This window comes from Megalops cyprinoides, chromosome 17 (assembly GCF_013368585.1).
Source record: "Megalops cyprinoides isolate fMegCyp1 chromosome 17, fMegCyp1.pri, whole genome shotgun sequence".
Classification (NCBI taxonomy): domain Eukaryota; kingdom Metazoa; phylum Chordata; class Actinopteri; order Elopiformes; family Megalopidae; genus Megalops; species Megalops cyprinoides.
Genome location: NC_050599.1, coordinates 3,274,875 through 3,296,959, shown reverse-complemented (window position 1 = coordinate 3,296,959; position 22,085 = coordinate 3,274,875). Strand labels below are relative to the sequence as shown.

At 43.7% G+C, this 22,085-nt stretch overlaps 2 protein-coding genes across 2 annotated transcripts; both read left to right on the top strand.

Moving 5' to 3' along the window:
- The first annotated feature begins 3,008 nt into the window (after nucleotides 1-3,008).
- On the top strand, nucleotides 3,009-7,946 carry akirin2 (akirin 2). The gene is made up of 5 exons (XM_036549564.1): nucleotides 3,009-3,529; nucleotides 5,963-6,103; nucleotides 6,396-6,545; nucleotides 7,042-7,113; nucleotides 7,373-7,946. Exons 1-5 carry the CDS (start codon nucleotides 3,352-3,354, stop codon nucleotides 7,381-7,383), a joined length of 552 nt encoding a protein of 183 aa, XP_036405457.1. The 5' UTR covers nucleotides 3,009-3,351; the 3' UTR covers nucleotides 7,384-7,946.
- A 3,921-nt stretch (nucleotides 7,947-11,867) lies between these two features.
- rars2 (arginyl-tRNA synthetase 2, mitochondrial) lies at nucleotides 11,868-21,993 on the top strand. The gene is made up of 20 exons (XM_036549840.1): nucleotides 11,868-11,999; nucleotides 12,228-12,301; nucleotides 12,441-12,543; nucleotides 12,879-12,962; nucleotides 13,356-13,453; nucleotides 13,567-13,622; nucleotides 14,309-14,392; nucleotides 15,686-15,762; nucleotides 16,465-16,623; nucleotides 16,771-16,877; nucleotides 17,203-17,298; nucleotides 17,459-17,519; nucleotides 17,615-17,691; nucleotides 18,304-18,428; nucleotides 18,851-18,918; nucleotides 19,154-19,263; nucleotides 19,851-19,946; nucleotides 21,516-21,590; nucleotides 21,687-21,750; nucleotides 21,845-21,993. Exons 1-20 carry the CDS (start codon nucleotides 11,964-11,966, stop codon nucleotides 21,929-21,931), a joined length of 1,737 nt encoding a protein of 578 aa, XP_036405733.1. The 5' UTR covers nucleotides 11,868-11,963; the 3' UTR covers nucleotides 21,932-21,993.
- The last annotated feature ends 92 nt before the right edge of the window (nucleotides 21,994-22,085 follow it).

The following is a 22,085-nucleotide window of genomic DNA, read 5'->3' as shown; positions in this document are numbered from 1 at the left end:
GGGGCAGCCATGTTTTGTAAATTATAGATGGTGGGATGAGCGCCTGCTGCATCAGCCTTGGATTTCCACAGCCTCCCACTGTGAGTGCACCAACAACGTAAAAGTGTGGTTCATAAGATGTTTACCAAACGCTTGTACAGTATTAGTTGTAATGTAGTTCTCAACAGCGATTTGAGACGGCTCACTCTGTGAGACAGGTGAGCCCCAGCCAATACTACATACCTCTGTTTTAAACGTAACTGTTTTGTGTCCTGCTGAAAAGTGAATCTTGCTCGGTGTGCTGGCCACACTGTTGTAATCTTAAAGGCCCCATGCAGTACTGTTCAAAGAGACATGTACTGTATGAGATCATTTCAGTTCTAATTAACACTTGGCTGTCTGTGCTTTAAAAAAAGAAAATGTTTATTTATGTGTGGTTAATGGTTGTTATTGAAAATTGTAACTTACCATTATTGGTTGAATATAGTTTATTTTGCTATCTTGAGCAAATGTAGACTTCCCTGGGGCTGGCCTTTGGGATTGAATCAGATTGTGAGTTGATTCATTCAAAAGACCAAAAACATTTTGGCACCTTTTTTTGTAAATGCTACCTTCGCACTAGTCAACAGATGTGTGTGGAAGCCAGCTGTCATTTTTATGTAATGTATTTTCAAGAGCTTTTGCAAACCTGGACAAAAGATTAACTTTTAGCCTGATACAACAGGAAAGTCAGAAGGTTGGAACTAGCTCAATTAGCACTGTTGTTCTGTAGCCATTTAGCTTGGTGTTAAACTATATATTAAAAAGAACCTGTGTTTTGGTGCGCATCATTCCTGCTACAGATTCAGTGCAGTGCCAGAGGTCAGCTCCGGCCTGAAGTGGCTTCTGTACCAAGGTCGCTTGTGAGGAGTCCTCTGAAACAGTCATGTGTCCCAGGTCAGTGGACATTTGTGTTTGACTTACGGCAATGTAGTCTGTTACCCAGCCTTTGAATAAAGTCACTCCTGGTGAACAGGGAGGGTGTCAGTGTTGCTCTGTTCAGGAATGGGGAAATCAATGGAGGAGACATTGTTGTGAGTGTATTTGGGGGGGGGGCATGAAGCCTTGTACTCCTTTGCCTATTGTCTCAGCTCCTGGCCAGAAAATCTTGTGGGCAATTCTTAGATCTCTCTCGCCCTCTTGTGGACAAATAGCAGTAGTACTGCCTATACATGCCGAGAGCTGCTGTGATCCATAGGAAGTTTGTTGGTTGAAAAAAGTGAGAGTGCATGACAGACAATATAAAGCCACACACATATAATAGTGTCAACATCTTTAATATTTCAGTGTAAATGACAAACAATGATTCTTTAGATAATAATATTAATCTTTACAAAGATAATGATTGTTTTTGTTACAGCGGCACAGTCTAAATTTACCAGAGTCAAGATAAAGAGTGATGTAGTTCTTAGATCATACTGTGTTTCACCTAAAGGTATGAGTAGCTTTAACTTAATGTGAACTCTGTTAAAAGGTTTTACTTTGTAAAGGTGGAAGAATACGCATGGAGTGACTATCTTTAAGATGGCTTTTGGTGAAACAATTTATTTAAAAGTGTATCCATGTGTTAGGAGCTCAATTTAGAAACAGGCAGTGTATTTATAAATACATTAATATAAGGATCTGTAGGAGTGGGATGTGTGTATGTGTGAGTGTGTGTGTGTTTTGGGAAGAAGGAGGGGATGAATTTGGCTCCGTTCCCTCAGATCCCAGCCTGCTGACACCAGCTTCAGCGCTTTTTCCAAGATGTTTCTCTCTCCTTCCAACACGCCCACAAACAAGCCGGGATGACATCAATTTCGGTGCTTTTGATGGGATTTTGATCATTTGGAACTGTTTTTTTTCGGCAGCCTTACTTTGCCATGTGCACGTAAAACAGAGCAATATCATTGAAACCTCTCAGGATCTTTGTAAGGTGGTTTAACACTTAAACACTATGTCCAGTTTTTGAACAACAGTTACCAATATTTACCTTGACAAAGTTATAATACTGCGTCCAATGTGTGCTGCTTGCTGATAAACATACTTTTTGGTGCAGATCTTTTTGTGTGTAGGGAGAATACATGCACAATAAAACATAAATGGTAATGTAATATTTTTGATCAAATTCACTGGCAGATATGCAAACAAAGTAAGCTATTGATTCACTACCTACAGTAATATTGTCATTACCTTAGAACATTAGCTACAGTGCAATCAGACATTGGCTAGATGGTTAGGTCACTGGGCTGAGACTGTGGGAAAAAAATTGCTAACCAATGTAGCTTTACAGTTGCCAGTTGCTCTGCTGTTTGTGGAAGAAGAGGACAAGGCCTACCATCTGCACCACAGCAATATTACAAGGAGTGGTGGCAGCCATGTAATAAATATGTTCAAGAGCAAAGAGTGCCTATTTGATAAGATGATGATAATCATCTGATGATATGATAATATGATTTCCGACTTAATGTATCAGTACTTGAATTTCCGTTTTGCAAGGACTTAAGGAATGGACTTTGTCTTGCTAGCTTAAAATGAATGGAAGTGCAATCAAGATTCAAACACTGCCTCCAACATGGCCGGGTATCCAAGGTCGGTCAACTTGTTTAACGTTAGCTATCTAGCTCACTAAAATCTGTAATCGATTATATGTCACTGTTAATTGCATGAGTTTGTCGATATTTCCTCGGTAAACTTAAACGGCCTTTGGCTGGAGTTTTAAAATGTTAAAAACAAAACAGGGGTGGTTTCACTTTCCATTTAGACCTTTAGTAAAACAATGCCATTTGATTTATTCAAATACTTCAAAATAGTCTAACGTACCAATAGGGGCATTTAAACTGAGAACCGGAAACACGTTAGCTAAATTCATTTTGGGAAATGTAGTGCGCAACACGAAACACTGCTTTAATGCGAACGTATTGTACTTTTTAAATAACTACAAGTCCCAGCTTGGCCATAATTTCGTGCGCATGCTCAATGGGTCGCCGTTGAAGTTTGTCACTGTTGACGCCATATTGACTGGCTGATCGGAAATATAGCAGTTGTTGACGACGGTAGTTTTCATTTTGGGGAAGAATCCGTTTTCATCTACTGTCGATTGGTGTCCAAGCTAAAGAAAAGCACAACGCGAAGAATATACAAAACCCAGCCGACAGCAATAACCGAGTAGTGGGAGAAGAAGGGACTCGGAAAGGTGAAAAAGACGAAGCGTTTGTTCGAAATTTGGAATCCTCCCTTGAGAGAAGTTAAGAAAGCCACCGGAGGGGACCCAGTTTTACTCGTTTTATATCGGTAGTTGTCCACGAAACCGATTTTTTTCTCGTTAGCTGCGTTTTTAACCTGTTTGAAGTAATGGCTTGTGGAGCTACTTTAAAAAGGACTATGGATTTCGATCCCTTGATGAGCCCAGCGTCCCCTAAAAGGAGGAGATGTGCCCCGATGTCCCCATCGGCTTCCGCCTCTTCCCCGCAGAAATACCTGCGCATGGAGCCGTCCCCCTTCGGAGAGGTGTCGTCCAGACTCACCACAGGTCAGTAGAGAGTGCCTTTTATTACTTTTAAGAACGCTATCTAGACGAGAAATCAGGGTAAAATGAGACGGGTAGGTAGGTGTCTACATTCGGCCTCGGCGGTGCATTCCACTCACCAGCCTAGGAATGGCTTTCAGTAACGTTACGTTGGCTAACACAGCTGTGTAACGTTAACGTTACATTGCATTATTGTCATTTAGCAGACACACTTACCCTGGGCGATTTAACAGTTTTATCCATCATACAACTGTAAATTTACTGGGGCAGTTGTGGGTTAATTACTTGGCCCAAGGGTACAGCAGCAGCGCCCCAGCAGGAAATCGAACCCGCAGCCTTTCGGTTACAAGCCCATTATGTCCTACACCGGTAGCTTATATATGTGAAATGCAGTGATCGAATTTTTTTAGCTAGCTGTTGTTAAACGGCATTTTGGACCTTACTCGGCATCTAGCTAATGGATTCTCCTAACTTGAACCATAACGGATACATCCTGTTCGCTTTATATCGATCACGATCAGAAACAACACAACAAGCCAGGACTTGCAAATTGGAGCACGCTGCTTCATACTGTGTCCTTGCCTGGCGTAAATAAGCCTGCAGAGTAAATATATTTAAGTGTTTAAACAATATATTAAGCTAGCTTAGCGCACTATCTGCTTCGCAGGTATGATCTATTTTAAATGTGTAAAGTACATTACATTATTGGCATTTAGCAGATGCTGTTATCTGGGTCGACTTACATTGGTTACAGTTTTGACATGTTTTGCATTTGTACAGCTGGATATTTACTGAGACAATTCTGGGTTAAGTACGTTTCCCAAAGATACAGCAGCTGTGCCCCAGTGGGGAATCGAACCAGCATCCTTTCAGTTCTGAGCCCTGCTCCTTGCCACTGTACTACACTGCTGCCCGCAGCTAACGTAGCTAAACATTAAAAGCCTCGCAAACCTGCCAGGTACCTAGCAAGCCACTTTCCCTTTCGAAAACCACCCGTAAGATGTTAGCTGTGCTGTCATGAAGCCATAGACATGTTGCTGCTTGTTAGCCAGCAAGCCAAATATAACGGCTGAACCGTGGCTTTTGCTAGCCGGCGTTAATTAGAGTAACTTCAGCTGTCTTCACTATGGCCACGGAAGAACTTTGTCATGCTGCTCAATCTTGCCAACTTCAGCGTCGCCCATCAGTTCTCTGGTTATGCTTTGGCCTTTACCGGTAAGTTCAGTAACGGCTGCAGCTGTCGCGTTTACCGGTTGCGTTGTGGGCTACGGCACTAATCAGTTTTTGCCTCACTTTCAACATACAATACATACACACTTGCAGCGGAATATCGCAGTTGAGATGATGCATCTTGATTTTGCATCCACCCGAACTAGGAAACGTGTCGTATACGGCATGCAAATCAGCCGCGGTAGCTGGTGTTAGCTACTAAGTTACTGTGAAAGGTGCACTTGTTAGCGTGGAAAGCTTATTGACCGTTAGGTGAATAGAGTCCCTGACCAGGACCTTCTCTCTTTTTCCATGCACTGCTCCTGTTGTAGCTTCACTGAGGGCTTTCACTTTAAAGGTCGTTAATTCACTCGAGAGTATTCACGATGCCTGCTGCTTTTTGAACACTGCTCCCGGAGACATGCCTGACAGCGACTGGAGGGGTATTAGAATCACTCTGTGGTTAGCTACCTATCTTATCATTTGTCACATCGATTTTAACTTCGTCTGCGTTACTCAACATTTTTACACCCCGCAGTGCGGCCACTCACTGTCATTTTCAGGGCAACAGCAGGGGTCTTCCTGTGCTTAATTTCCAGGCAGGTGCCACATGGCTTCGGAGGTGTCTGTTGTGAACTCGCTGTTTGACTTCACGGCAATGCAATGCATGTTCCGACCCCAAAGCACCTGTTGAACCTGATCCGAATTCCACCCCTGTCAGATAGTAATCTCTGATTTATGTGTGGGTTTAGTGTTCCCTCACATGATCATCATTAATTTTGTTTGCTTTAAAATTTAGCCAGAGAAATGATTTCATGCATTTTCACGTATGTTTTGACTTGTACGATTTTGCTTAACAAGTTCACTTTCAAATGCTGTAAAACGATCGTCAGATGTAAATAGTTGTAGTCACAGCTAAATAGTAGATCTAAATGTAGTATTATGGGTTCCTACCACTTTGGTAGTTTAAAAAATACTGTCTGTTGATGTGTGAGGTTTGAGAATAGTACTTCTGTGGTTATCTTTAAATGGCTGAGAAAGCACGCATAGTTCTTTCAGCTCAAGTGAGGTCATAAAAACAGCTGTGATGCCACTCAAAGCTGATTTTTCGGTGTAGGGTTTCGACATACAGGAAGCGGTTTTGCTTGGACAGCCGCACTTTGACACAGCTAAAGGCGTTGGCCGCCTCCTTGCGCCTTACCCATAACCCCATTTTATCCTCTCCAGAGCAAATCCTGAACAACATCAAGCAGGAGTACAAGCGCCTACAGAAACGCAGGCACCTGGAGAGCAGCTTCCAGCAGGCGGACGGTATCTGCCTGGACTCACACCCTCACGCCTCCCTCCTGGGCGCATCCTCCCTGCCAGGTACCAGCTGTTAAAGCTGCCTCCTCATTCCCATGGCTTCACACCTCTAGTGGGACTACAAAAGGTTTCGCGGTTTGTTTTTTCTTTTTTGAACTGTAGGAGGTGTCGCTGGTCTTCATTCTCTAGACCTGTTTCCTTCCTCATTTTTTTTTTCCTGTTTTCTTTTTCTTCGGTTTTGTTTTGTTTCAGGAGGCTTAGTTATACTGGGCGGCAGGAGGGGCTCCTCTGTATCTGTGAAACCGTGAAAAGAAAAACAGATGTTTAACGTGTGGGCATGACTCTGTTAATGCAGGTACATCCTCAGGGGCTTCCTCTCCATCAAGAAAAGAGCAGCCTTTGTTCACCTTAAGGCAAGTGGGGATGATCTGTGAACGTCTGCTAAAAGAGCGTGAAGACAAAGTTCGGGAAGAGTACGAGGAGATTCTGACTACAAAACTGGCAGGTATGCACGGGAGCAGAGGTGCATTTTTCTGTAGTTTTAGTTCCTTGCTACTCGGCACTGATCCTGAAGGCCTGCAGTGTCCAGGTGGTCAGGCTCACTTCCTGCGGATCTCTTTCACCCTCTCTCTGTTGGTCCAGTTAGAAATTGATCGTTTAGGGTTAGGGTTAGGTGGGCTGCATGTGCAATTTTCAGCTTCAGTGTCGTGATGAATCAAAAACTGCTGTATGGATTCATTTTGAATGCAAAACGAACACATGCAGACTCACTAGGAACAGAGGTTGGCAGCCCAGGCATACATTTTTTTTCTAGCCTTCCCCTGAACCAGCTGATTGGGTTTATCACTATCCTGATTGAACCGTGCTAGTGTTCCTTGCCAATGCTGAGTAATGCTAGTTCAGAGAGCAGGCAGCTCTTCAGGACTGGAGTTGAGTAGCCTATTTCTTGTGTCTTACGAGTGTGTGTGTGATATTAATCCGCTTTTTTTCCCCTTCCCTAGAACAATATGATGCCTTTGTGAAGTTCACACACGACCAGTTAATGCGACGATTTGGAGAGCAGCCTGCTAGCTGTGAGTAGGAAGTGCATGCTTCCCTCCTCTCTTCCCAGTACATTCATTCAGTCAGGAAATGCTGAATACACATCCTTTCTTCTCACAGAAGCTCTTACTCTCTTTGCTAAAATACTGCCATTAAGTCCAATTTGTTGAAGTTGGAGGTGACATCTCCCTTATTCCCTGTCAGAGAAATGTGTTGTTTATGTTTGCGGCCTGTTTGCCCAGGGACGATGGTGGTTGCAGTGACCAGCTTTTCCCTCTTTCCTTTCTGCAGATGTTTCCTGAGTAAGGGCAGCGCTCTGCCAGGGTGCCAGTTTCCCTTTTGATTGCTGCAAGCTGTCGAGCTGAATCCCTGCGAATGGCATTTCCAGGGATTTGGCTGATTTAGTTGGACTTGTAGCAGTGCCATACTTCTCCTCTGGGAACAAGCCGTTTCCAGCTTCTGTCAGTGGTGGCCACTTTCTCTGCAGCAACTGGTATTTGGAGTGCTCCCCCACTGTCTGCATATATGGACTTCTGCTACCTATTACCCTACCAGTGGCCTCCTGTGTTTCAATTGCTGTATTCATACTGATTAGGCTTTTTCTGATTACTTTTTTTAACAATGTATGGCAATCCCATCTCTGCCATTGTTTGATTCTTAAAAATATTTTTCTTGTGTATCATAAAGCGATGTAGAATGCTATGTAATTTTTTGCAAATATATATCTTAGGTTTGGGGGTGGGAAAGGTGGCTTAGTCACAAGACAAAAGGTTGAGCATACCCCGGATTGATCTTTTGTACTGGACTCCAGAAGCTTGTATCTGACGGTCAGACTTGCCATTTGTTAAGTGATACATAATTTTTTAATTTTTTTTTTTTTAATTTATTTTGAGTATAACTTGCTTTTTTTGGTCTTTGGTCATAGTATATTTTACAGCCCATGTAGAGTAGTTGACTTTAGGGAAAACAAATAAAATGTTTACATCAAAGTGTGTTCTAAGTATATACTCTGGTCACCTCTTCATTTCTCATGACAGACATTTAAATGTAAAGGCCATTGATGTGTCTCATTAATGATTCCTCTCCACTGCGGTCGATTTTCACCAGAAGGTCAGCATTTAGCTCTGTGAGTGGGCCTGTTGGTTGCTTATACTCCAGGCACAAACAAGAGTATGTCAGACCCCCAGCGGGCAATGGAAGATGAAGCCTTGATTAAAATGGACTCATAATGGCCACTTATCAGCTGCATCCTCTGTGTGGAGTGCAGTGTGTGCCGGTGGTTGTAAGAGCCCTGTTGTTCACAATTAGATCATGGAGCAGTCCATTAATCCTTAAATTTGCAAGAATGGGTTGGTGGCTGAGTTGAGGACCTGACTGACCTTCGGTTTGTTTATACGGTTGTCGGATTCTGGGCGGTGTTCCCGTTAACGCATGCTCAGCAGAGGAAAGGGGTGCTGCAGGTAATCTCGAAAACATGAAGAGCTGGCACTGCTGAGCTCATTTTTCATTTCAAACTGAGAAAAAACACGGCTCTGCTATTGGCAGACTTGCTGCATGAATTGGCCTTTAAAATCCCTGCTGCACCGACCGCAATTGTAAATGTGCAAAATGGAACATTTTAAGTCTGATTTCATAAGGAGCTTAGCTGACCAGCACAGACTTAAAACGCCTTTCAGGCAAGCCGTGAGGTCTGTCCTCTGCCGTGTTCACATAGCATGAGCTCCTGCTCTGGACCAGGTGATTGAAAGGAACGCCTGGAGATGTCAAGAAGCGTTTTTGTCAAGCGGGGACGATTTACAGTTCCTGCAGTATCGTAACCGCTGGCCCCGTAAAGAGTATCGCCTGATTCCTTGCTGCAGTTTCATAACCACTGGCACTGTAGAGTCAGCTCAGTTCTCAGCAGGCTGATCCGTCTGTTTAAGTAGTGTATGTTCCTATCTGCTCAGAGTCCTCCGAAGGGTGGCATCGGTGCAGGGATCGAGGAGGGAAGATGGGATGGTGAGATGTGACTCTTGGGGTCTGCTCTGGCCATGGCATCCATTCATACTGGAAGGTAACTTTGGCCGTATCAGTATCTGATTGGGATGGAGGTGCAGATTTTACTCTGAGTCCTGATATACATCCACTATGTATCTGAAGATCCTATTTGACTCCTTTCAACTGTACACATGTATAGTCTGTAGTGTAATGAATCCCGGCCACGTTTCTCCCATCTGCATTAAATTTACATTTATTTACATTTACATTTATTCATTTGGCAGACGCTTTTATCCAAAGCCACTTACATAGGTTACAGTTCTTTACAATGTTATCCATTTATACAGCTGGATATTTACTGAGGCAATTGTGGGTTAAGTACCTTGCCCAAGGGTACAGCAGCAGTGTCCCAGCGGGGATCGAACCGGCAACCTTTCGGTTACGAGTCCTGCTCCTTAACCACTATGCTACACTGCCGCCCAAATGCCTTTCTCTTGTCCTGACTCTCACACACACACCTGCAGTTCTGAATTCCTGTACACAGCAACCTTCTACAGGGCTCCTGCAATGCCACACCTGTAAGATCACATGAGCCCTAAATTAGCCCTGGAATCTGGACGCTTTACCTTGCAACCACGGCTTTGTGGACCGTGCCCTTCAGTCCGTCTATAGTTTGGGTCTGTAACTGCATTACAGCGTTCAGGTTCAGGTCGGGTCACGCTCGGTGTTTCTGCATGTCAGGTTTTGAAAGCACTACTGTGCTAAAATCTCATTTTGAATGAACCACATCCTAACAAAGGGAATTAACATTTTTAAGGCTATCAAACATGTCAAGCTTAAATGGAGGATTCATTTTTTTACTTACTTATTTAGACAAGAAGTTATTTTTGCCTAAGTACCCTCAGCTTTCCCAAAAAGGACTGTTTGTTTTGTTGAACTGTTGAGCTGTATCTTACCATTTTGTACAGACTTTATTTACTGTATAGTGCACTATTTTCCCAACAAGAACAGACTATATTGTGCTCATTTTTTAAGCTGCTGAACATAACATGAAAGTATTTTCATATTTATTCATATGGGTCTGTATTAAACAGAGGGACAAAAACAGTATTATAAGCTAACACACTTACCAGTTTATAGTCCTCTCTTATAGGCCTCCAAGTCCTGTTGCTAACCCCCCCCCCCCCCCCTCCCCCATCAACTGGCACATATTCAGAGACCCAGCAATAAAACAGATATGAGAGCTGAGGCATCTGGGAAGATATGTAGCAGGACAGACAATGTCACACACAACATGAGAGACCTCTTCACTGAGCTCTCTCAGCACTGACATTGTTTCCAGCTCACATATGCCGCGCAACTACACATGCACCATAGAGTTGTGAGGAGACAGCATCTCTCTAAGCAATTTTATTGCAGACGTTTCATGCAGATTGTGCCAGACATGAAACAGGAGGCTGAATCACAGTGCGATTATGGTATGTCATTTGGACATAGGCAAGGAAGGAAAAAGGAGGTTTAGCAAAACAAGTCTCTCTGCAGGGAATTAGCTGATAACGAAACTGAACAATGCTAGGGGCCTCCTAAATGTGGCGGCATAGGTTCCTGCCTCTCCTCCCCTTGCCTTTTGTCCAGCTGGATGATATGAGGTACCACACCCATGCTGGCTGCAGAGGGTGCTCTCTTGTGGGTGGAGATCGGCACTACAGGGGCCCAGACTCTTCAATCTACTCACGTTCAATGCCACCTACACATTCACTCTCGCTCATCAGCCTGTGTGGAACTTTCTAGAAAAGTGTTTACCAAGTTGAGCAAACAGACAGATCCTCTGACAGGCAGATGCTGAAGGACCATACTTAATACAAAATCCTTGCCAGGCCTCAATCAACAAAGACATGCTGGAGACAATGTGTAAATACCCCTCATTGCTTAAAATGCTTGTTGCCAAGGATACGAGGATCACGCTCAAATTACAAGCACCACACTGACTTTGCAGACCTTGACCGTTTCCATGGAGAGGATGCTAATTAGCTTTTCTGTGTTGACAGCATGGAGTCTACCCACATCAAAATGAAAATGATAGCAACCGTCTTGGCAGCATGTTTTAGGTGCTTGTGTTACTAACATTGCATTCAGATATTGCAACTTAATCAATCAAGAAAACTCCATAGCCTTGATGACTAAAGCACTGTCATAATACTGGCGCCAGGCCTGTTGGTATGGGACGTAGACCTTTATAAAACCCTGGTAAGTCAGAGAGGGGAAGGGCTGAACCCTGAAAAAAACCCTGCATCCACATCAATCTAGACTATGTCAGGTAAGGAAAAAACTGAAAGTGGAAACAGTCAGTCTTTTAATATACATCCCCTCCCATTACAGAAAATGAGGATCTGTTTTTGGATTACGTAGTATTTTAGTCATATAGCATATTTCATTTAGCATATTTTTCAGTGGCTTCAATGAACTGTTGTGGCTTTCATAACTTACACAGCCACATGCCACACAGGAATCATAACAATATAAGAATAATAAAAGAAATTATATGTGTTAATGGTTCTACGTACGTGAGAAACATCACCTGACAACATTCAACGTCACATTTTAAACACCCTGCACATGTCTACCGCGTCTCGAAACGTTTTAAATACCCAGCCATATGTTATCTGACGCCACCTGATGGTGAGGCCGAAACCTGTTTCCCGCGGTGACGTAAGGAGGGTGAGACGAATAGCCGATGTTCCATTGGCCAATCACTTTTGACGAAAAGTTCAAAGGTCGAGAAACAAGGAAGTGTGGTCTGAATGTCATCTCTGAAGACACATGCACAGTGGACTATATGATGTGCAACCTTACTAGCATGGAATGAGACTTGTGATTACAATAAAATAGCCGGGCTTAAGTGCAAATGGCTTGTTTTTTCAGAAGGAATATTGCCTCGAAGGTACTGTGCTAGCTAACTAGATTTGAGTCGTTGCACGATCCTTCAGCCATCTAGTTAAATAGACTGGTTTAAATTCGTCTTCTGTCTAGTTACATCTTCATCTGTCTTGTCAGTGAGGCGGGGTTTACGTTTTCCTTACTTATCTAGTGGTACCTACTGCAGTGTTGTAGTATACTTAGTCGGTTAGCTATGAAGCAAGCTAGCTAATAAAGTTGTCCTCTGTTTCAGCTCTCTAAGGTTTTGGGGCAATCTGAGGAGAGCTTCATTTCGTCTATCTCCGCTATCCCAGTCTCGAAGAAACAGTTAAGTGTTAATTGGTGTGCGTGCATGCTCGTGTGTGAGCTCTGGATGCTGTTTGATTAAACTGTGACGATACATTCACGCTTGTGTTCTTCAAGATGATATTTTTCGGACTTGGTTTGCTTGTCTTTAATTTGTCAGGCAGTCTCCAGACTTCAGACTTTCAGTGAGCTCTCTGCTGCAGAATGGCTCCGTTTCATCTACTGGTGATATCCAGGCTGAGACAGAGGCGCTGGCGCAACGGGTAATGATGATTTTGGCCATTTATAAGTGATATTGTGCGAACAATTGATAAAATATAAAGCCATAGGCCTCAAGTCATATAGCTGCTTTCTGATGAGGCTTTTAGTTTGTTGACGTTTGACTGTGGCTTTGATTATTCATTCAGAAGCACCGGCCACAAAACTATACCCACTAATCAATCTAATGTCGATTCCATCCATATCATGAGTAAACCATAAAATCGGTAATCAAATGGTTAGTTTTCATGCAAACATTAAGAGAATGTGAGTGAAAACTGTATAGGTTTTCTTCTTGACTAATTATCGCGTTGCTTTGTTTCCACCCCCACGTTTGTAGCTCAAGCCTGACAATGTTGTCGAAGAAATTGTGGTCGGACGTGGAGCGATAAACTTTAAAATCAACAGAACTGTCCTGGCTGAGGTGAATGGAACAATCTTTTTCCAGATCCTTGTAAAATATGAAATTATTATTATTTGAAATTATTATAATAGAAAGCACATAGATGTAAGCATTGTAAACATTCTCTTTGAAAGATACTACTTGATCATCGAAAACTTGACAGTGGCGAACAGAATTACCTGTTAAAATACTCATCCAAAATGTTTTTTTCTACTCTAATCTCAGGAAGGCTTTCATATCAGCTGTAACGTTCAGATCAGAAAGTTGTGCTTATTTTAGGTCTACATTTCTACATGTGGTGACTAATATTTTTGTCTGCCAATATTTGAAAGTTCACTTTGTTTTGAATGTCCCTCGTTTTGTTAGTTTTTTTGTGTATTTGCCTAATTGAAAAAATCTGATTTTCTTTTGCAGACAATTTTATCAAAACTGCTTAATGAATGTCACTTGTTTGGAGTGAGAAGTGAACTTTTCAGCAATCTCAAGAAAGGAAAAACGTTGGTGGAGTTCAGGTTAGTCATGCACATTAAGGAAAAGATCCCTGCTTGTCCCATTTAACGAAAGAGATTCATTTGAGCCATTTGTTCTGTGTCCTTTGTGCCAAGAAGAGCTTTGTGTTTAACAGCTCGCCAAATATCGCCAAAAAGTTCCATGCTGGGCACCTGCGCTCAACTATCATTGGTGAGCCCTGTTTCACTCTTCTTTGATTTCGTGTGATAAAATATTTCAATCCGTCATGATTTTAAGTCCTTAGAGAACTGATGACATCCACAAAACTGGACCAATCGCAGTAATGCACGTGTGAAAATGAAGGTCAGGTCAGAAACATGAAGGTTTGATGACCGTGATGTAGTGTGATGAAAGGGATTTGTTACATTTTTACTCTGTGTTGTTCAAAGGCCCAGTGTCCTTTGTGTCCTGTGCCACACCCTTTATCTGTATTTCATTAACTGTAGCTAAGGGCATTACCACTAAAGACATTGGCCTGCATTAAAGTTTAGAACATTACCTGGATGTTCATGCTTTAAAATACAGCTGTGTTTATTTATCAGAGTCTGTAACCAACCTTTACTGTCATATTCACTAAGTGAATAAATGTGTATATGTAATTCTGTGCTTTTGTTTAATTAGGGTATTGTACAATGTTTAATTTGTGTGTGTGTGAGACTTTGAAGAACCTGGGAGTTTAAATACACTCAATTGCCAGTAGATGGCAGACCTCTCACAATTTGTAAGAATATTCTAAATTTTCAGGCAATTGACCTCCTCTTTGAAAATACACAAACTGTTTTTTTTTCCACTGAGTTTTTAAGCACTGTTCCCAAGAGCATTATCATTGTGTCATGTTAATCATGTTCCACACTTAGGTAACTTCATTGCCAACCTGAAAGAAGCCCTGGGAAATGATGTCACAAGGATTAATTACCTGGGAGACTGGGGAATGCAGTTCGGTGAGTTCAGTCTTTTATTGTGTGCATTAAAAAGGCAAACAGCTGCCCGCGTCCGCAGCCACAGTACCAATTTGTCCAGTGATGTACTGATAACATTTTCAGAAAGTGAGAGAGAGGGTAAAAAATTACCTCCTAATACAAAGAACAGGGAGCGAGCACGGTAATTTGCCAAGCCACTGTCGCTATATGTGCCTGAGCAGGGCAGACAGAAGTATCCATCTTCACCTTCCATGAATAGGGAGATGCAGCAAAACGGAAAAAAAAAAAAAAACTGTTTCAGTAGCCACACAATATCAGCCAAAGGATTGCATTGTATGGTATTTACTATGGAACGATGTGTGAGGGGTTGAGTTTATTCAAAAGGGGTGATTAAAATCATCTTCAGCTTGGGGTCTGAGTCTGAGGAAGTGGTCACAGCCGGTCGTTGGAATGAGGCTGCTGACACCCCCTTTAGAAGGTTAGAATGTGGGAGTATTTTTAGGACAGGTGCAGAGAGCAAGGAGGGGGTGGCACCAGAAACAAATGAGGAGTGGCTGTAGGTAATAGTGATATTTATGCTTGTAGAAATTAGCGCGCTCCCTTTCGGGTGATTGTGTGGAAGTGTTTGCCCCCCCCCAAATCGTCATTTCACTTCTCATCACTTCCCATTTATCTTTCATTAATGTTTTATAATTTCCAGAATACTGACCATGAACAGGCAAGCTCCTGAAGTTATGTGCCCGCAGAGCCATGGAACTTACAGCATCGTCAAAATGATCCTTTCCCACTCAGATGATGTATAATTATTAACTATTGTTTAATTTAGTGATGGGACCTCAGCGTTTTTATAATGAGGTCGTCTCAGTTCAGCGCACCATATTACTGTTTATAACTCTTTTTGAAGGCAATTTTTAAACTAATTTTCTGAATAGTTGGATTCATTGTGGACAAAGTGCAAGGAGTCTTCTTAATCATGGTTACTTTCCCTAAGTGTGCTTTGTGCTGAGGTGACAGACATAAGGCATTCTTTTGATAATGACTGTAATGGGGAAGTTTATTACTGGCAAAAGATGGGGTGAATCATTATGTGTTACGTACAGTGAGTGCATTCATTTTCAGTTCTGACCATTAGTTTCATGCAGCACATGTTGTGAAAAGGGTTCAGTTAAAATAATCGCTCTTGGCCTTGTCTTTAAAAAGTCCTTGTCAAACGAGGTTTGGTTCCTTTGTACGCTCTCAGTGGCATGTGTGACACATACTGTAAAATGTAAAGTAAGTGAAAGAGGCAGGTGCTGTTTTCTGCATTCATTACAGGGTTGCTGGGAGCCGGCTTTCAGCGCTTTGGTTCCCAGGAAGAACTAAAACTGAACCCTCTACAGCACCTGTTTGATGTAAGTAATGCTTCTGTGAGAAAATGCAATCAAAGGAAAAAGTTCAGTGAGACTGAGTGTACAGATCAGCTTTGTAGAGAAAAAAAGTGTGCTTGGCACACTGAACCAAATACTGCGGCATTTTCAAATACTTTTTAAGTTTCTCCAGAAAACATGGCATGAATTTCAAGTTGGATTTAGACTTAAAGTTAAGTTAGTTATCTGTAAGCTAAACTATTGATCTTTCTCTGAGAACAGGTTTAAATGCCCACAGCGTACAGTTAAACACCTAGCGTAGAACTGAAATTAACATTGAAATGACCGTAGTTGCCACCTGTATCTCTTCCCTGCAAGGCTCAGCAAGATCTTGGATGTTGCATTTCAGTGAAAAAATATGACAAAAAAAGTTCAACTTTCTGCCCTGACACTGCCCTGGGATGTTACCTTACCTACCAGATCCGAGATAAGACTAGTTGCTTGAGGAAGGGCCAGCCGTCAGATCATAACAGTTACCAGGAAGTAGGTAGACGATTATTCTGGTTTACAGTATAGCAGGTGTGGTGCTGCAGACATGCCCTGTATGTGTACTGTATGTAATGACATGGATGCCACATCATCTATATCCTCGTTGGTGATCCGCTTTGAGGAGCTGATGCTGTTATCTGTGAGAATGTGGCCATGCGTTCGGTGGCCTGACGGAGCACAGCTGTGTTTGCACCGCAGGTGTATGTCCAGGTAAACAGAGAGGCGGAAAGAGACGAGGGCATCTGGCGGGCGGCCAGAGAGTTCTTCCGACACCTGGAGCAGGGAGAGGGCGGGGCTCTGTCGCTATGGAAATGCTTCAGAGAGATCACCGTGGAAGAGTACCAGCGGGTCTATAAGGTAGCGCTGAGCTTTGCCAAGTTGTTGCTGTTTCTCCACTTTCATTATAGCACTGCAGCTCCTCCTGTGAGAGTGGCCCTGCTTGTTTCAACATCCTGCTCTCTGTCCTGATTGCCGGTGTGCTTCCCCCCCCCACACCCCGCCCAGCGTTTAGGGGTCCACTTTGACGAGTACTCGGGGGAATCGTTCTATCAGAGGCAAGCCCAGGAGGTGCTGCAGCGGCTCCAGGACCAAGGCCTGCTGAAAACCTCAGAGTGAGTCCCACAGAGAGCCACGCCCACTGCACAGAGAGCCACGCCCACTGCACAGAGACACCATGGAAACGCTTAGCCGTGCACAGGTCACACAGACACCGTGTGCAGAGAATACGCCGGCGGACTTCCTGTAGCAGGGCAGGGATTACGCAAACAGAGAGAGTATCTCTCCAGGTGCAGAACATTGTGAAATCACACACTTGCCTTTATTTGTTTAGGGCCATGAAATGAGCTTCCTGGTATCTCTAACAAAGAGCAGACCGCACTGAGAGGCAAAGGAGTGGTTTTCCCTGTGAAATTAGTAGCTGATTTGTCTCTTTTGAAGGAAGGGGACGGGTGTAGTGGATCTCTCCCCAGCCAATGACATGTCGAGCTACTCCACGGTGATGCGCAGCGATGGGACTTCTCTCTACATCACAAGGCAAGTGGCCCTGTGGACACACCCCTCGCCACACTCTGGAATTCCCAGCCCTTTAGAACACTGAGGATCATGGGAGTTAGCAACATAATTTATTCCAAATTTTAAACTTTGGGAATGGAATTATTTACCCTGTGTTTGTATACTTTGTGTATCTTTACAGAGATCTTGCAGCAGCCATTGACCGAAAGGAGAAATATGATTTTGATGAAATGATTTACGTGGTAAGGGGCTTCCGATAATTCGTTTTTTAACATGGTGAAACTGAGGTGGAAAGGTGAGGGTTACTAACAGATTTTGTGCTGTGGTTCCTGTGAAGACAGATAAAAGTCAGAGTGGCCATTTCCAGCAGATGTTCCAGATCCTTCTGGCCATGGGACACAGCTGGGCACAGAGGTAAGTCTGTATCTTTCCCTGCAGCCTGCACTGCACTCCAGATTACCTTACCTGTGAATTACCTGCCAGGTGCATCAGACCGGGGGGGCTTTGATTTACAGCCTTGCTGAGATTATGCAAAATCAAATTCAAATGTAGAAAGTATTTTACATTTCACAAATGTAAGGCGTATGTATTTTTTGAACTACCTAATATTTTGGTTGGAGAGGTCATTATCAGAGCACCACTTTATGCAGAGAAGACGAGGAGAAGGATACTGAAGACAGTATTTTTCCCTCATTTTCCCTCACAAACGCGGTGAAGCAAGCCTGAGAGAGGAGAGGGGTACCTGCAGGGCATTGTGGGTAGTGAGGCCTGCGTGGCTCAGTGCATCAGTGCGCCCGCTCTGTCTCTGTTTCCGCTGCAGCTGTCAGCACGTGCCCTTCGGCCTGGTGCAAGGCATTGTGGGTAGTGAGGCCTGCGTGGCTCAGTGCATCAGTGCGCCCGCTCTGTCTCTGTTTCCGCTGCAGCTGTCAGCACGTGCCCTTCGGCCTGGTGCAAGGCATTGTGGGTAGTGAGGCCTGCGTGGCTCAGTGCATCAGTGCGCCCGCTCTGTCTCTGTTTCCGCTGCAGCTGTCAGCACGTGCCCTTCGGCCTGGTGCAGGGCATGAAGACGAGGCGTGGGGAGGTGGTGTTCCTGGAGGACGTGCTGGAGGAGGCCAGGGCGAGGATGCTCAGGAACATGGGAGAGTCCAGGAGTAAGGACACGGCTCGCACCTGTCCCCTGTATGAGCTCTGTATGAGTCAAGGGGCATCGTTCTGATCGTTTGCACCGTCAGTGGGATGCTTTGAAAGATTTCTACAACATGCATCTGCCATGTGCACCTCTAGCCAGCTGTCCTAGAAAACCTTACATTTTTGACCATTAGCACAGAAGTAAAATAGTAAAAATGTAAAATAAATACACACTTTGTTTAATTTTAGTACATCTCTGCTCTTTTCAGAAAAAGAAGAATGTAAACTTTTTTAATGCATTGAGGTTCAAACATCGTTGATTAAAAGAACTGGTAAATTTTTAGTTTAAGTGTTTTGTCAATGATGACAACTGAACTATTAGACAACATTAAAATACACATTTCCTGTATTTTTTTTTATCGCTGTCTTGACGTTACTTCCTCAGCTACGAAAGACCTGGAGGACCCTGAAGACACGGCCCAGAAAGTAGGAGCCAGTGCGCTCATAGTCCAGGTAAACACCTCCAAAGAAACGCACCACCTGGCCTGTCTGGGTTTACCTCTGTGTTTCTATTTCTGGAGTATACAAGCGCAAAAGTTTGCTTGTAAATTAACCCTCAGGATATTTTTGTATCTCACGCCCTCGCTCACTGTGTGTATTGCTTTCAGGACACTTTTGCTGTTCTCATGGTCAGGTAGAACATCACTGGTTCTGAATATGTGCTCCTGTTGTCCTGTCTTCACTACAGGACTTCAAAGGCCCACTCATGTCTGACTACAAGTTCAGCTGGGACCAGGTGCTGCAGGCCCAGGGAGACACGGGCGTGTTCCTACAGTACACTCACGCACGGCTCTGCAGGTGAGTGGGCGGGGTCAGATGGCGAGTGGGCGGGGTCTCACGTTAACACTGACGACAGAGTGACACCACAGAGATGCCTCTGCACTGATCCTGCAGTTATCTCTGTAATAGGGCTTTTTTTGCACTGAGCAAAAGCACAAGGCTTTAAGGGCACTTTGCTGAAACAATTTTCAAACAAACAGTGTTTGTTTACCTTGAGCTTGATTCTTTTTTCATATCCTGTAATAATTATTTGAACATGAATCCCAAAGAACACTCAGTTGGGCATATTAAGCACAAAACACAAACACATATACCAAACACAAAGTACCTGAGCTTTGAAAGACAGATTCCTGAAAGCCAGACTGCATCTAACCACTTTCTCTGGATTTTATTTCCTTACAGCACTTTTAGCTGCCTTCCCAAAGGGACCTTGACAACATTTCATCCTATGTTCAGAATGAAAAAAAAAAACACTGAATACACTCGCCGTGACTTTATACACGTGAACCTCTGAATGTACAGATTATTTAACTGAACTGCGGTGACCTTATGCTGGCATTAGTGCATCAGTTCTGCAGGTCCTGTAAACGGCGATCTCGTTTCAGCTTGATGCGGATGCACCCCCACAGTGAGCAGGTACCCCTCGAGCCGTCCCTTCTCCAGGAGCCGAGTGCTGTCTCCATCCTGCAGCACCTTCTACGGTGAGAGGGGACCCTTGTTCACGTGCACTAAAGCATTATTTTACATTACATGCATTTAGCACTCTTATCCGGAGCGACTTCCAGCACAAAAGAACAGAAGTGTATCCATTCAAATTCAATGAGCAAAAGTGTCAGGCCAGGCTAACAACACTCCCAGACCAGTGAGTGTGTGAGCATAACACCATTCAAGCCCTACCACAAGTTAAGTTGTGCAGCTTGACTAGAAACTAAGGCAAGCCAAATATACACAACCTACCATACATCACAGTAACCAGATTACAGAATTCAAAATGCATTCTGATACTACATGTAAAAAAAAACAGCAAGTAATACAAGTAACACAGCTATAAAGCGCTGTGGGAACAGGGATGGCCCTGTGCCCTGTGGTAGATGGACCTGTGTGTTTGCCAAACCCAGAGAGGTCGGCCCAGAGTTTGGCAAGACACCGGAACGTAAAGGAGTTTATCTTGTGTGAAATACCAAGGCCAGAACATGTTTTGTTCTTGATCTTGCTGTGTTATGTGCAAACATGACAGTGGTATGTGGGTGTAGGTGGAGGTCAGAAATCTCTAAAGATATTCCAAGGTCAGCAGCACGCAAGGGGTAGGTTGAACCTGTGTGTTGAACCTGTGTTGGCTAAGTGCCAACTGCTTTTTGGTTACATTGGGACAGAAATTAGAACTGTAGCTATGGTTACTCAGTGGGAAGAGCATGACTTACAAGTTTGTATTAAAAGGTATGCATTGTTTGCTTTCTTTGCAAAGAAAAAGCCGTGGTAACAATTATTTGCTCGTATAGAGCAAATACTTGTTATGGTGTGGAATGCTACCGAACAAGTCTGTAATCTATTCCTCAGAACATACCTTGCTGCTGTATTAAGGACATGACTTGATGTGTCCTTATAATTTGTGGTCTTTGTTTGGAGTTGGTTGCTTGTAGTAATTTAGATACAAAGAGGAATTTTATCAGGTCGCTTTATGGTTAAACTGAAGAAAAGTTAAAAATTTACATATTAAATTATTAATCACCTCTGTCGCCCAAACCCCTCACCTACTGGTTTAAATTCAGGGTGTAATGCAGAGATCTTAGTGCCTATTGTTAATTCAGAGGCCAGAAATGCAGGTCGTCCTGCACAACCTGTTTTTTCCACCACATGTTGACATGAACTTGTTGATGTTATTGTAACTGAATGCCACAGAATTTTAAATGGGAAATATTTTGCAATACTGCTTATTTCCCACTCCTGCGCCGCGGCCATTCAGTAAAACCCTTTACTGATCCAAAAGCTCTGTAAGCAGGGTCCACCATTTTTACTTTCCTGTTGAGCTTTAAGCCGAGGGCTGAATTTATGAAGGTCTCTGAGGAACAGGAAGCATCCTCAGTGAGAAACGTGAGCGTGTGTGTGTGTGTGTGTGTGTGTGTGTGTGTGTGTGTGTGTGTGTGTGTGTGTGTGTGCGCGCGCGTGTGTGTGTGCGTGTGAGCGTGCGTGTGTGAGCGTGCGTGCGTGTGTGTGCGTGTGTGTGTGTGTGTGAGTGTGGGATTCCCAGTAACCTGCCTGCTGATTAACAGGTACGATGAGGTGCTGTACCGGTGTTCTCAGGATCTGCAGCCCAAACACCTGGTTAGCTTCCTCATGACCCTCAGGTGAGGTCTGCCTGCTCCATGATGGCACTTCAGACTCTCTTCGCTTACAGTCATGTGTACCTGTGAGACTGACACTTGTCTGACATTGCCTTACAGTCACCTGGTTGCCACAGCACACAGGACCCTGCCAGTAAAGGGCAGCCCTCCCGAACAGGCTCAGGTAGGCCACTCTGCTACTCCTGACCATTTCAAACACAGCTACAGCTGACCGGCAAGCCCCTGCCTGACACTGGCCATCTCTTTTTGATTGACAGGCCAGGTTGCAGTTGTTTAAGGGAACGCAAACGGTGCTAGCCAACGGGATGAGGATCCTGGGCATTTTACCTGTCGAGAAGATGTGACCTGTCACTGCGTTTGATGGTTACTGCTGCCATAGCCTCACTGCAAGACACCAGACACAATAAAGGCCTTGGTTATATTTGTACAAGATCAGTCCAAAGGTGATTCACAGGCACTTCCTTTAAATGTATCACAGCTGTACTGGGTGCCATGGGC